At 31.7% G+C, this 12899-nt stretch overlaps 1 protein-coding gene across 2 annotated transcripts in view; it reads left to right on the forward strand.

Moving 5' to 3' along the window:
• Positions 1-924: 924 nt before the first annotated feature.
• The window catches only part of LOC138935620 (lachesin), a 156840-nt gene continuing 144865 nt past the window's right edge, over positions 925-12899 (forward strand). For both annotated transcript variants that reach the window (XM_070300318.1, XM_070300321.1), the window contains exon 1: positions 925-1072. In XM_070300318.1, the coding sequence (XP_070156419.1) occupies positions 1000-1072 (73 nt within the window). In that variant the 5' untranslated portion in view covers positions 925-999. The remainder of the gene's footprint in view (positions 1073-12899) is intronic.

Consider the following 12899-nt stretch of genomic DNA (forward strand, 5'->3'; position numbering starts at 1 on the left):
TTGGAAAAAAAGCACAAAAGAGCAAAAAAGATACAAAAAAATTGCAGTTTTATTTTAAATTTTTAAATAACTCTAATTTTTTACACGAAAAAAAGCATAGCTTTATTTAATAATATATTTTTTTAATCCTTATTAATTTTCTAATTAATATTGTAATATATGCCAATCATGTTAATGTACTTTTATTTTTAATCTCTTATTATCCATACTTTTCACTTTATCGATCAAATAAAATGTATCTAACGCTGATCTTGGATAAAGAAAAAAAAATAGAAGAGAGAAAAATGGTAAAAAAAGGTTTACATGACGCGTTCAAAGACATCTTAGAATTTTCTGCTTAATGAGATAAAATGAGAATAATCTGGCTAATTGCAATTGTCCTGTGACTAGATACAAGTGACAAGAACACAAGAGCACGAAGTCAGAACATATATTGTCAAGTGTTAGAAATGTCTCTTTAGTAAAGATATTGCAAGAATCTATTCAATCCCACCTCTCAAATCCGAATGTGAAATCTGAACGTATTTTACAATGGGAACACGCCTGCAACTTTCTTGCATTATAAAGGAGTTGAAAGAATAATGAATAAACAAATCGCATATATTATGTACGTTAAGTATATATAAAATTGTGCGATCGTGCACACATACACACACGCGCATACAATAACTTCTAGAATTGATGTCATGACAATAATATAAGGGAAACGATAAGAGAGATAACATTCCATATGATACATTCGAAGGCGCATTCAAACACAGGCCTCTTGCGCAATGGGATAGAATGAGGATGTCCGGGAAATCACAATTGTCCCTTTGACTAGTAAAGACACGAAAGAGAGAGGCACGTGGGAGTCAGGACGCATGCGTGTCGTGTTGCTCCTGCTGGATTCCCAGCGACAAGTCAGTCTGCATCTGAACTCCGGTTCGCGTAGGTTTTATATCAGTGCGTATACGTGACGAAAATTAAACGATATAAACTATCGATAAAATAATAAATATGACAATAATCACCGCCATCCTTGTCTCATGGACCGCGTGGATCGTCGTTACGTTGGCGCATTCATCCGAGGGTGAGTACGGAGATAAGCTTGCGAAAATGTTTGCCGAAAAATAATAGACATAATTTTTTAAATTGTAAATCTAAACAACTAATCAGTGATCATTATGAAAGTGCACCGCGTTTCTAAATCTTCCGATTAGGTAGCTGTTAGTTATAATTTGGATCGAGGAGAAGAATCTTGAACGTTTGCGACAAATTGTACAACGATAAATAAAATTATGAAAATTAAATCATTAAGCTTTACAGCGAACAGAAAAAATTCCAGTCAACTCAACAGAAATGTCGCGCAAAAGAACCGCGACATCCAAATGCAAGCTCTTCGTATACCATCCATTATGGTTATACCATAAATCTGACTTAACTCGACATGCCATTTTGCGAAACTTTCTTCATAAAGTCATGCCACCATTTCACTATTTTTTAATGCTTTTTATTGCGTTGTTCTAGTTTCGTAATATTGCAGGAGATATTGGAGTGTGTGCAGTTTCTCTCTTAGAATTGTTGGATATCTTTCTTAGACAACATGATTGAAAACTTTACACATTGACTCTATATGTATTATAAAATTGATACAAATAATCATTTTACCTCTAACGATAAAATGCATTCCAAGGATTGCATAAATTGATATTAAATTAAATTTATTGAAAGAGTTTCGCGACATGTTTTTTTTTTTTTCAATACTAATTTGGCATACATATTGTAAAATATGTGAATTAATAAGATATTTCAAAATAGTTGTTAATACGTGTAAAATATAAATATAGAAAATACGTTAAAAAGGAATTGAATTTTTAAATAATTATTAACAATCGTATGAAGCTAACGAAAAGTATGTGGTGATTTTGTAAACTCTTCAAAGTATAAAAATAAAGACTTAAATAACGATAAAACCGCGTACACGATTAAATGAGAATTTGTGAAGTGTGCATAGTGGCGTGACACAAAAGTATTATCTCCGAGGAAACGGAAAAAGCCTCGAATTTATGGAAGTGTTAATTGGTATTGTTAGCAGAACGGGCGGGAATAATAGTAATTGCTATAAAATGATACAGAAAGGTACCGAAAATAGAAGAGAAGGCAGTTTACTTAATCCGATGATTTATCGAATGAAGGATTGGATATAGACGCATGACTATTGCTCCTTTTCAAATTTTTAAAAACGGAAACGAGAACACCGTGCGAATGGAAAGAACAAGTAAATCGTGAATAGGCCGAATCAATATTGTATATATATACTTTACACAGGTACCGGACGGTACAAAATTATAAATTTAAAGTGCACGAAACATATATCGCCTTACTAATTTAACCTACTTAATTTTATTGTAATTGCATTATTGAGAAATGAATTAAAACGTGTAATTTTTATGTTTAAACGTTAAGAAATGTGACAAATCTTTAACAATATATTAAATATATTAGTAAAAGAATTTAAATTGTACGTTTGTGTGTGTGTGTGTGTGTATTGTTTGTATGTGTGGGCATGTACGTAGTAATTGATTATTGTTCTTATTAATTTTTTATATTTTTCTAATTTTTTATAAAGAGATATAAAACATGATTGATGTTGATACTTATTAATTGATCATTATAATATGAGGAAATAATAATTATATTATATTGTAATATTATTACAAGATATTATAATTATTCAAACTCCATGAATTAAGCTACACGCGCACACACGTGCCCGCGCGCGTGCGTGTAGCTTAATCCAATAACAATTTAAATGTGTAAATAGTGTGCCAATATAAGTAATATTTTAAAGTTAATATTTCTGTTACCAAATTAAAAAAAAAAAAAATGAATCCTGAGAAAGGTAAAACATTCTGCGATGCATAACAAAGATTTATTAAACGAAAATAATCATATAGAAATCATATAAAATTATTGGATATACACGATTTGTTATATTTCAGATTTGTTAAAAATGAAATGTAAACAACATACTCGCGATTTAACAAAGAGATATAAGTCGCATGAGAAATGAGACTGTGTGTATGTAAGCAAATGAATTCTTTCGACTGATATATCAGTAGATTCAGAATTTCAATCGAACGTGTTACAATGGTGATTATATCTTATTATCGAATAACTGCTCTAGAAGAATAAAAATTAAAGTTTGAAGAGATTAATCGAGATTTTTAGTATTGTCTTCGAGCGTCAATGATCAATGTGATTAATAGACTATTAAATTATAATGATAAATTACAGGTCGATTGCAATTAATGATATTGCTATGCTTATATTAGATTTAGCATAAATATGTGTTATTGATTTATCTATAATAATTTTTGACGAGAGTTTTCTCATTTTTCTAATTAGGAACGATTCTTTCTTATCTCATCTGTAATATCTGTATAATATTTTTTACACATAATATATATCTATATTTATTGTAATTATAAATATAATATATTGAGACTAGAGTAACAGTTTGAATATATGAGCTATAAATATTACTATATGGTATTATTTAAACGATGAACGTATTGTAAAATATATTTTACTTTAAAGCATTATTTACGTGATGGTTATGCAATGCGGTAATAAATGGAAGCAAAATTGAACATGAAATAAATCAGGAATTTAATGTTTTGTAGTTTACATCATAAAGTGATTACGTGATATGCAATTATTTTCCGATAACTGTGTCCGATCGGAAGGAAATATAAATGGCAGCGTGATATTTTATGTCGTAATTTCCGTTAGGATATTTATTAAAATGCTGTATGCTTGTGTTTAGATAGATAAAAGACCAAATGACAATAAAATATTTATAAAATTTTTACAAAATTACAATTGCGCGTTAAAATGCGCATTATTGATTTTAAACTTCTTTTTACTTCATACTGCGACAAACATCATCTAGCCGTCATTAATCGTCACTGCTTCACACGATTCTATCCTTCTTATCGAGATGTTATCGATCGTATCTGTTTGCTTGTGTGCATAATGGATCGACTAGGATTAGAATTGAAATGTTTTTGTACCAACAATCTTAAATCGTGATAGTCGGTTTGTGGAGTTTATGCACTTTTATTATCAACCCCATTATACTTATAATCAATCTTTTACTTTCTGTTGCGTGAAACGACATGAACGTACAATTACTCGGGGTTATATCGACGAAAAATAAAAATAAATAAAAAAATCATTGTAATTGATACGAAACATAAGAAAGATTCATATTTTTATGAAAGTAAAAATGTTTAAAAAGAAAAGAGATAAAAAATTTATATTTTGCGAACCTGTGTCATTAAATCTGCGCTTAACAAATAAAAAGATATTTTATTCGTTATAAAAGCTTGATAAAATAAAATAATACGTAATAAATAATGTTAAAATAATGATAACAACGATATGAAAATAACAGTTAAATATGTTCCATGCGTGTACTGTATTATAAAAGCGATGGTTAACTCGGTCTTCTCGGTGGTTATCGCTTTATCATAACAAGACCAGGCAGAGATTAATGAAATATTCGCGTTATATTGTTAGGAAAGATTTACTTTCATGTAATGGAAAAATTTACGAGTCGCATTCGTGCGAGGTAATTTCTTATTTAGTGACCCCAATCTGCCTAAGGAATGCGGGAAATGTAAGGCAGCTGTGCATATCCAGTCAGCAACAGCTTCAAACTTCATGTCACGGGTAGACCTGCTAATTATTCGCTAGCACGCGAATGAGAGAAATTCCTTTCTCCTTCTCGGTGGGCAGCGTGCGCGCACGATGCAAGCACGCAATGTTATACAACATGGGCCAATTTCCATTATGCAACGCGCCTCTGTTATGCAAATAGAGACGCGTGTCTGAGCGGACGATCTCTTATGCGATGTTTGGTGCTCGGGTGCTTCTAGACTTCGTAGAAAATTTAGCTCGGCGAATCGACGCGTCCGTATCAGAATGCGCGATGCGGCTAGTTTTTCCTCGTCGATCTGTTTCCGTCGATGAGATTCTAATTGACAACGGGCTCGCTCTCGTATAAAATTGAGCTTATGCATGACGCGTGATATAGTACCTATTAAGTCAACTTACACGTCTGTGTTTTCTTATTTTTGAAATAAGATACAATTTACCTTCCTGAATGCCACTTCAATCAAACTCCGATTAATCGATGATTGATTTAATTTGTATAAAATTTGCTTACGCAGCAAAATTTTTAACTATACAATTTGTCATTTTTAATCCTTTTTTTATATATGTAAATCAATAAAAAATCAATATTAACAAAACGCATGTATTGATTTATAAGAGAATTGATTAAGTTAATCGAAGTTTGATTAAAGTGGCTCTAATTGATTAGAATAAAGAGATTTGTATAATAGATATGCATATTAATCGTCTTATAAAAATTGACAAAAATTTTCATTTATTTGAATAATTAATTTAGTCAGTTAGATTATACTTCATTAAATGCATGTTATATTCTAATTTATAATGTACATATACGTACATGTACATATACGTCAACGGCTTAAATCTAATGAATTTTGATAAAAACCATCAGAATGATTGAAAATCGGTATGAAAATGATGCCATATCATTATGCTACAACATGCTTATAAAAGATAATACACGTATTATATTAATAAATAGAGGTATTATATACAATATATCAAAATATGTTATACTTGAACCATTTATTAGGATCTATCTATTTAGGATCATTTATTTAGGACTTATTATAAACGAAATAAACGTAATATAGATACTATTATAATACAATGTGCAATACAATTGAAATTTATATATAATAAATATAATTAAATAAATTACCGTAATTATTAAAATATTATTAAATGTTTATAAATCTCATTACACTCTTTAGGCTTTACGAGAATTCTTATATTTATATATCCTAGATAGTGTCCTCTTAAGATGCGACTGATGTCGAAGATTTTGAAAGCTTAGAGTCGCGTATGTAGTAGCAGATTTGCTACTTTATTAAAATTTCAAGGCGATCGATTGAAGGAGAAGTCAGGATTACATATAAGTCCAAGCTGTAATCGAAAGTTTTGATAATCCTCTTAAGGAAATAAAATCCTGTTGTGAAAGACTCATAGTTGACTAAAAAAGTTTTTCGCACTTGTATATATGTATACAACATACATTCGTACTATAACTATTGATAGAGAAATATCATTCTTTGATTATTTCAATTATAATCATGTTACATTCGAGTATATAATGTCTCTGTTATTAGTATAATTTAATATTAATATAATTTTATTGCAATTATGGCTATACTTATGGCTACTTTTCAGTTATAGATATCGGCATGTGTGCTTATGTATGCTTAAATGTAATGTTGGTAGAATTATAGAAGAAATATAGGTACATCTCTTCTGCATGAACTTGTTTTGCGGTAAAATCAACAGGCAATCAGAAAATTAACTTGGAAAACTTTTACCATGGATATATTCGGGTAAGATAGTGCATTCGAGGAAATTATTATCAATGTACACACCTCGTCGGAAACTCTATGGAATTGAACGGTCGTTGAAGTTAAATTGGCTCGCTAATTAATTTCCACATGGTTACCCGTCCAATAGTCAATCGCTTCTTGTTCCTTGCACACTATGGAATATCCATTTCTTTTTTGTTATTACATGTTAGTACATTGGTAAAATATGGGGTGTGATCGAGACATTATATAATGTTTATAACTGATGGAAATTGTGTGATTTGTTTATTTTTGGCACCTCAGTCTGTTATCTATGTGTTAAGTATTCTTGTTCGTTTTACACATGGTGGTGTATAAGCAAGCAGAAAATATGCTAAACGAGCAAAATGTAGGAAAACACTTTTGCATAGTTCTATATTCGTGCAAAAGTATTGTCCCTCAAAAATCTGCGTATGAATTTAGACATATATATTTGTTGCAGAAAATTATACTGCGCACAATTAATTATATTGCAATTAATATATGTCATAATAGTCTTCTTTAATAAATATATTTATGCGTAAAATATTTTGTGAATCAATTTATTATATGTCGCGTATCATATTATATCGTTTATAATGCTATTAATATGACGATATCTTATTGTACAGATTATTTTTTAACAAAATTTATTTTTTACGATAGTTAAGGGTCAATTAACTGTTTATAAAAAAGAATTATTTTGATAAACAGTTTTTCATGGAAATGCCATTTCTTTTAAAGGAAAATCGGACGTCCTAGAAAGGTTTTCAATCGCGGAATACTTTTAAGAAGCTGAAAGATTGGCACGGTAGCTATTTCTCCCCGATAAGTCTGAATTTTTATGAATACTCTGAGGTCAGTTCTCAGGAAGGATCGCGCGAACTTTGCCGGGTTGAAGCGACAAGGATGATTGCGCGCGGGAAGGAGGACAATTCGAGAAACCTATCTGGCTACTATCAGCTACCGCAAAGCGTAAAACGTCAGCTGCAAGCGCTGTTTTGCACGTTCAGATTGCCGACACGGCCGCAACCACCATAACACCGATTCTGTCTCTGCAGTTCTAGTGCGTTTTCATGCACCGATACTTGTACCACTTTCAAAGGTCCGCATAAAAAGTACTTGCTCTGGTATATATTACGCAACAATGATGGGATTAATCAATTTTCTTTATTCGTTAATTTAATAATTATGTTTAAGATTTCTTCAAAGTTAAAATTTTTCAAAGAGACGTATAAGAATTTAAATTATTGCAAGAAATAACGATATATTTGCTTTTTATTTAAAAATTAATAATTAATGTGTTATAATTTTATTACTCTAATTGGAAATAGAGCTTTTATTTTGACATAAAAATTGATTAAAGTACAAATTGATTTTTTTATTAATGTATAAATTGTGATTTTTAATTGAAATAAAAATTGTAATTAACGTTTTTTGAGCTGATCTGAATTCTCATTCTACGTAGTAATATCCGGCAATCTTTTTATCTATATTAGCAGAACTCGTTCTTTCCTCTTTATTTTTTTCCACGTATTCATACACTCACGCATAGAACAACTCGACACGCATACATATGAGTACACGACTGGTATAGAAGGGTAGGTCTTCGGTAACCCCGGAAACGGAAGCTCTTTGATAGGTTGTTCTCTGAACCATTGTTTTTAGCACGAAAGGGAACGCGCAAACATTATACACGATGAATTGAGCTTTTTTCGTAATACGAATTTCAGGCATAGGTGGCGGAAACGAAATGTAAGATTTTAACATTAATGAGCGAGCACTGTTGCATCGTCTGTCTGTAAAATTACAATATACAAATTTTTTCTAATCTTTTATGATTTGAAACGCGGTATTCATTTGAATGACTCAGAATTAGAGCAACCAAAAATCTACGATTTTATGAAGAGTTGTTTTATTATTATAAATTATTCAAAGACATGATTCGTTTTTATTATAAAAATTGTTGTTTTTAATTAATTTCATTATTTTTATAGTAATGTTTTACAATGAGTTAGGCTTTTCTAAACTTTTAATTCACTATTTATTATAAGATTTCTATATTTGTTTTCCAGATATTAAATTATTGTGCGTTGTAATTTTCATTTTCTCTCTAATTTTTTATATTTACACTTCTTTCTCTAATCTTATTTGAAAATATACTGGAAAAGTGCATTTATTATTCTTAATCAAACTTGTTCATTAATACAATTAGAGTATGTTTTAGTGTGTTCTGCAACGTGATTGTAAAGTATTGATATAAATGACGTTCACTCTTTCAAGTTTCCAAGCTTCATACAAGTTGGTCATCGTTCGAAGTTTACGAAAGTTGTCGGATCTTCGTAGAGACACAGTTATTAATCTGTCATCTGAGTTTCACCTTTTCTTTAATCAACTATTACGACATAATTCTATCTCATGCTTGCACGATCTTTTAATTCTTAACATTATAAAATGAAAAAAAAGACCATGTCAATGCGACGTTCGATCGGATATGTATTGAATGGTTAGATTTTTGGGAACGAAAGTTTACGCACATCAACGCTGAATGCGTAACATTGTGTTTGCGTAGCGATGTAATAAAGGAAGCCTCTATTTGTCGAATGAACGGGTAGATGGGAACGTCGCGTCGTTCCGATAAGTAACAGCGAGATTGCGAAATTTAAGCTATTACTCGAGTTTTCTTCGAGGAAAATCCATCTTCTCGAGAGCAGATTTTTTACTTTTTACAGCAGCAGAATATCACGTAACCAAGTATAACGATTACTGTTTTATTGGATGTTCGTCGCAATTCGCGTACTCTAAAGGGATAAAATACAATTATACGAATCTTTATCTAGCAATTTTCCTTTTTATTGTCTAACATTAAAATTATTTCAAAATGCAATTAAACCAGTTATATATCTTATCAAATTTCTGTTATGTTATTACATTCGTACAATTAAAAAATTTTCTTTCCTCACAACACATACATAGAAATATTCTTACATATATATTAAAAATTATTTTACGTAACTTTTAAAAAATATGAAAAGATTAGATTGTATGTATTGTAAGTTACATAAAAAAAAAAAACAAATTATTGATATCTTTTATAAAAAAACTTTTTTTTTGCAAAAGAATAATAGTATTAAGTAGGTTATCGAATTTTGCATCTTGAATAATAATGCGCCGTATATTACACGAATCTTGTTCTTCACTGAAAACAAAGGATTATCACGTAATAAACTTTTTGCTTTCTTTTCTTAGCCATGAGATTCTTATCATCATTGCTGCTCAAATGCTGTGTAATGACACATGATCACGGCGACATGAATATATAGCGTGCGATTGCTGTTTCATGATGACAAGCATTCAAAGTTTCCCTCATGACACGTGACATAGCTATGCGACCGTCATGCGTGTATTCATTATGTGCATGATGGGAGAGAGGAAATTATGCCTCGTGCCTCCTTACCTTCCAATATCTCAACGCGAATGCCAGTTAAATGATATACAGAAGACAAATAACCATTACCATTACGAATTTGCAGCTGCGACAATCAATGCACTTATACTCCGCAAACGTAATATCTCGTGTGTATTTTGTATTTTGTCGCTTGCTTTTTGAGGCACGCTCGATTTCACAATTCGCCGCCCTTCACATTTTGAGATACGTCAATTCGTTTGCCCCTGCTGACCAGTCTCTCTCTCTCTCCCTCTCTCTCCCTTCACCGTTTGATTGTTCTTCTCTTCCGGTCTCGATCCCCTGTTGGCCTCACTGCCTCGTTACTCTTTCCCTATCGCAGTACGAGACGTTAATCACCCGGTAAGGAGATCGATCAGCGATTAATGAGAAACGTCGACGATGCGAAGGTGGAAATTTACACGGTTCTGCTGCTGCGAGTAGGGGTATCTTGATCGATTCGGTATCCTTGGCACCTTTTGGAGCGTCAAGTAGTGACAGACAATTGGAAGTTGCGGATGCAGGGAATTAAAAGTATTAGAAAGAAGCTCCGCGGCTGCTGTAATCCATGTTAACCTTTCGAGACCTCGAGCACAAACTTCTCAATAAAGCATGCGAGAGACTGCTATTGTGTCGAGAATGCCAAGAAGTATTGTACGGGTGGGCACATCGTCTCGAAGTTTCACGGTCTGTCGGTATTTGCGGGTAGAAACTGTTTGACATCTCGCGGCAAACTTTTCCCGCTTTCATACTGGCAAGTATGCCCGAAGTTTACCGTGGCAATTCTAATGTCATGATATTATTTAATAGAACCTTATCGAACCAGACACAAACGGAACGTTTAACGGAGATCGAACCTGACTGGGCAGCGCATAACGCGTGAAAAGCATTGTTGCGCAAATTAAAGACCGGTCCAGCGCTGAATAAGCTTGATTCGGAGAGTAACGGGATACTAAATCAACTAAAATGAGAGAACTGTTTAGTAACAGCAAACAAAGGTATATTATGGGCCTATGTTTATCGGTTCATTATTAGATATTAGGAAACGTTAGTGGAAAGACAAATCGTTGCCGTTAATTAACATGGTTGTGTTATTAAGTATGTTTACGATATGTATACGCTACGCACAAGGAACTTTACTGCGGAAACTTGTATTGTTGCGTATACACCAGTTGTCGGCTAATTATTAGCATATAATTGGCTGTTGTGTTCTTTTAGGTAATGCCTCTTTTCCGTCTCTGTTATTTCAAAATACAATACTTTACTAATAATTGCGTATTTAAACTGCACTGCAATCAGAGTGCGAGCAATTGAGGAATTAATAATTAAGTTTATATTTATATATTTGATATATATATAAATGTGATATATATATATATATATATACATAGGGATTCCTGAATGAATTAATAATATTTTTATCTCCAATTCCAATAATACACAACATATAATAACGCTTCTGGTAAAATTACTTTTAAATTGTTCTTTACTAAAATCAGTAATTCAGAATTAAACGAATGAATAGAGAGAATAGAAGGATTTAGATTTCACGTGATTTTAGATTAAAGACCGCACGACGATTATAGGTAGAAACTTTCTAGAAATATCCTTCTCTCTTCAAGCTGAAAGATTCTCCGAATGACTTTCTACTAACGACCGATTTGAAACGATTGCTTCACCGTCCACTTCTACGACTATAAATGGACTACCTAGAGAAGAAGACAAAAGCCGCTATTTTCTCGAATCTGCGTTGAATTTGTGGGAATACTGAATAAAGATTAATCGTATTTTTATACGATATTAAAGAATCTATTTTTATGATATCGTTGTAAATATTTTATCAAAAGTCGCTACATATTATATGTCATTTAAATTCGATCAATGGTAAAAATTTATCTAGTTAAGTTCCCATCACAGAGACTGATTCTTAAATTTAATAAATACAATTTAAAAAAAAAAAAACTAATTGCGTACAATTTTTAAAAGAGCTAATTAACTTGGAAAAAGAACATGTATAGAAAGTATATAATTGATATCGAACATTATTTTCGACAGTCGTATTATTTCGTTACAGCTTCTATCATAGGATAAAAGCTTACTTTAATCATAAACATGAAAAATTAGATCTGTGACCGGTACTATTTCGCGCGAGGTACACAATAGCGACCGTTTCTCCAATGTCCTCGATCTAGCAGTATTTGGTATTGATCTCGCTATGCAAATATCGGACGCGAACGATAGGAAAACTTCTTGACTTTGCCCCATCCCTGTAGAAAATGTTGTCTCTGCCGCTGAAAATACTCGGATCCATTGCGTATCTTGCGTATTTCGCGTTGGACGTCGATTTTCCGTTAAGTCACTTTCAAGAAGGTAGATTATTGGCCAGGATACAGAAGCAAATATCAGCTCTTGGATATCGGAATATTCTCGGCAAATGCGCATACGTACTACCTGTTATTCTTGTTTCCGAACTTTTCTTTCTTTACTTGAGAACAAGCACTTCTTTAGCGTGCGATAAAATCGTTTACGATTGTGATGTTCATTTATCAGATCATCCAATAAATGTGATATTCATCTCTCTTATGATCGTTTTCTTTTAAATTATTGGCTAGATAAATCAATTGAACGTGTAATTCTCAATCTTTTCTCTCTATACGTTAAAATTTAACATATCGATTTTTTTGGCATAACTTTAGCAAAGCTCAATTAAGTAGAAAGATATCGATGTACTAAATTCATCGATAATAAATGACATATTTTATATAATAATATAGGTATATAAATTTATATTAAATATTAAATATAAGTCTCTACATTTTTTAGTGTGGCGAAATATACATTATTTACGATTATCTCCTATGCAAACAGTTATCTTGCATTGTTTTAGTTTCCAAGTTAGTTATGGTTTTTTCTTTTTCTTTTATGAACGCATAAATCGCATATCTGGAACAAAAAGAAACGAG

Source organism: Polyergus mexicanus, unplaced genomic scaffold (assembly GCF_030449975.1).
Source record: "Polyergus mexicanus isolate NDT 795.1 unplaced genomic scaffold, iyPolMexi1.0 SCAF_8, whole genome shotgun sequence".
NCBI classification, from domain to species: Eukaryota; Metazoa; Arthropoda; class Insecta; order Hymenoptera; family Formicidae; genus Polyergus; species Polyergus mexicanus.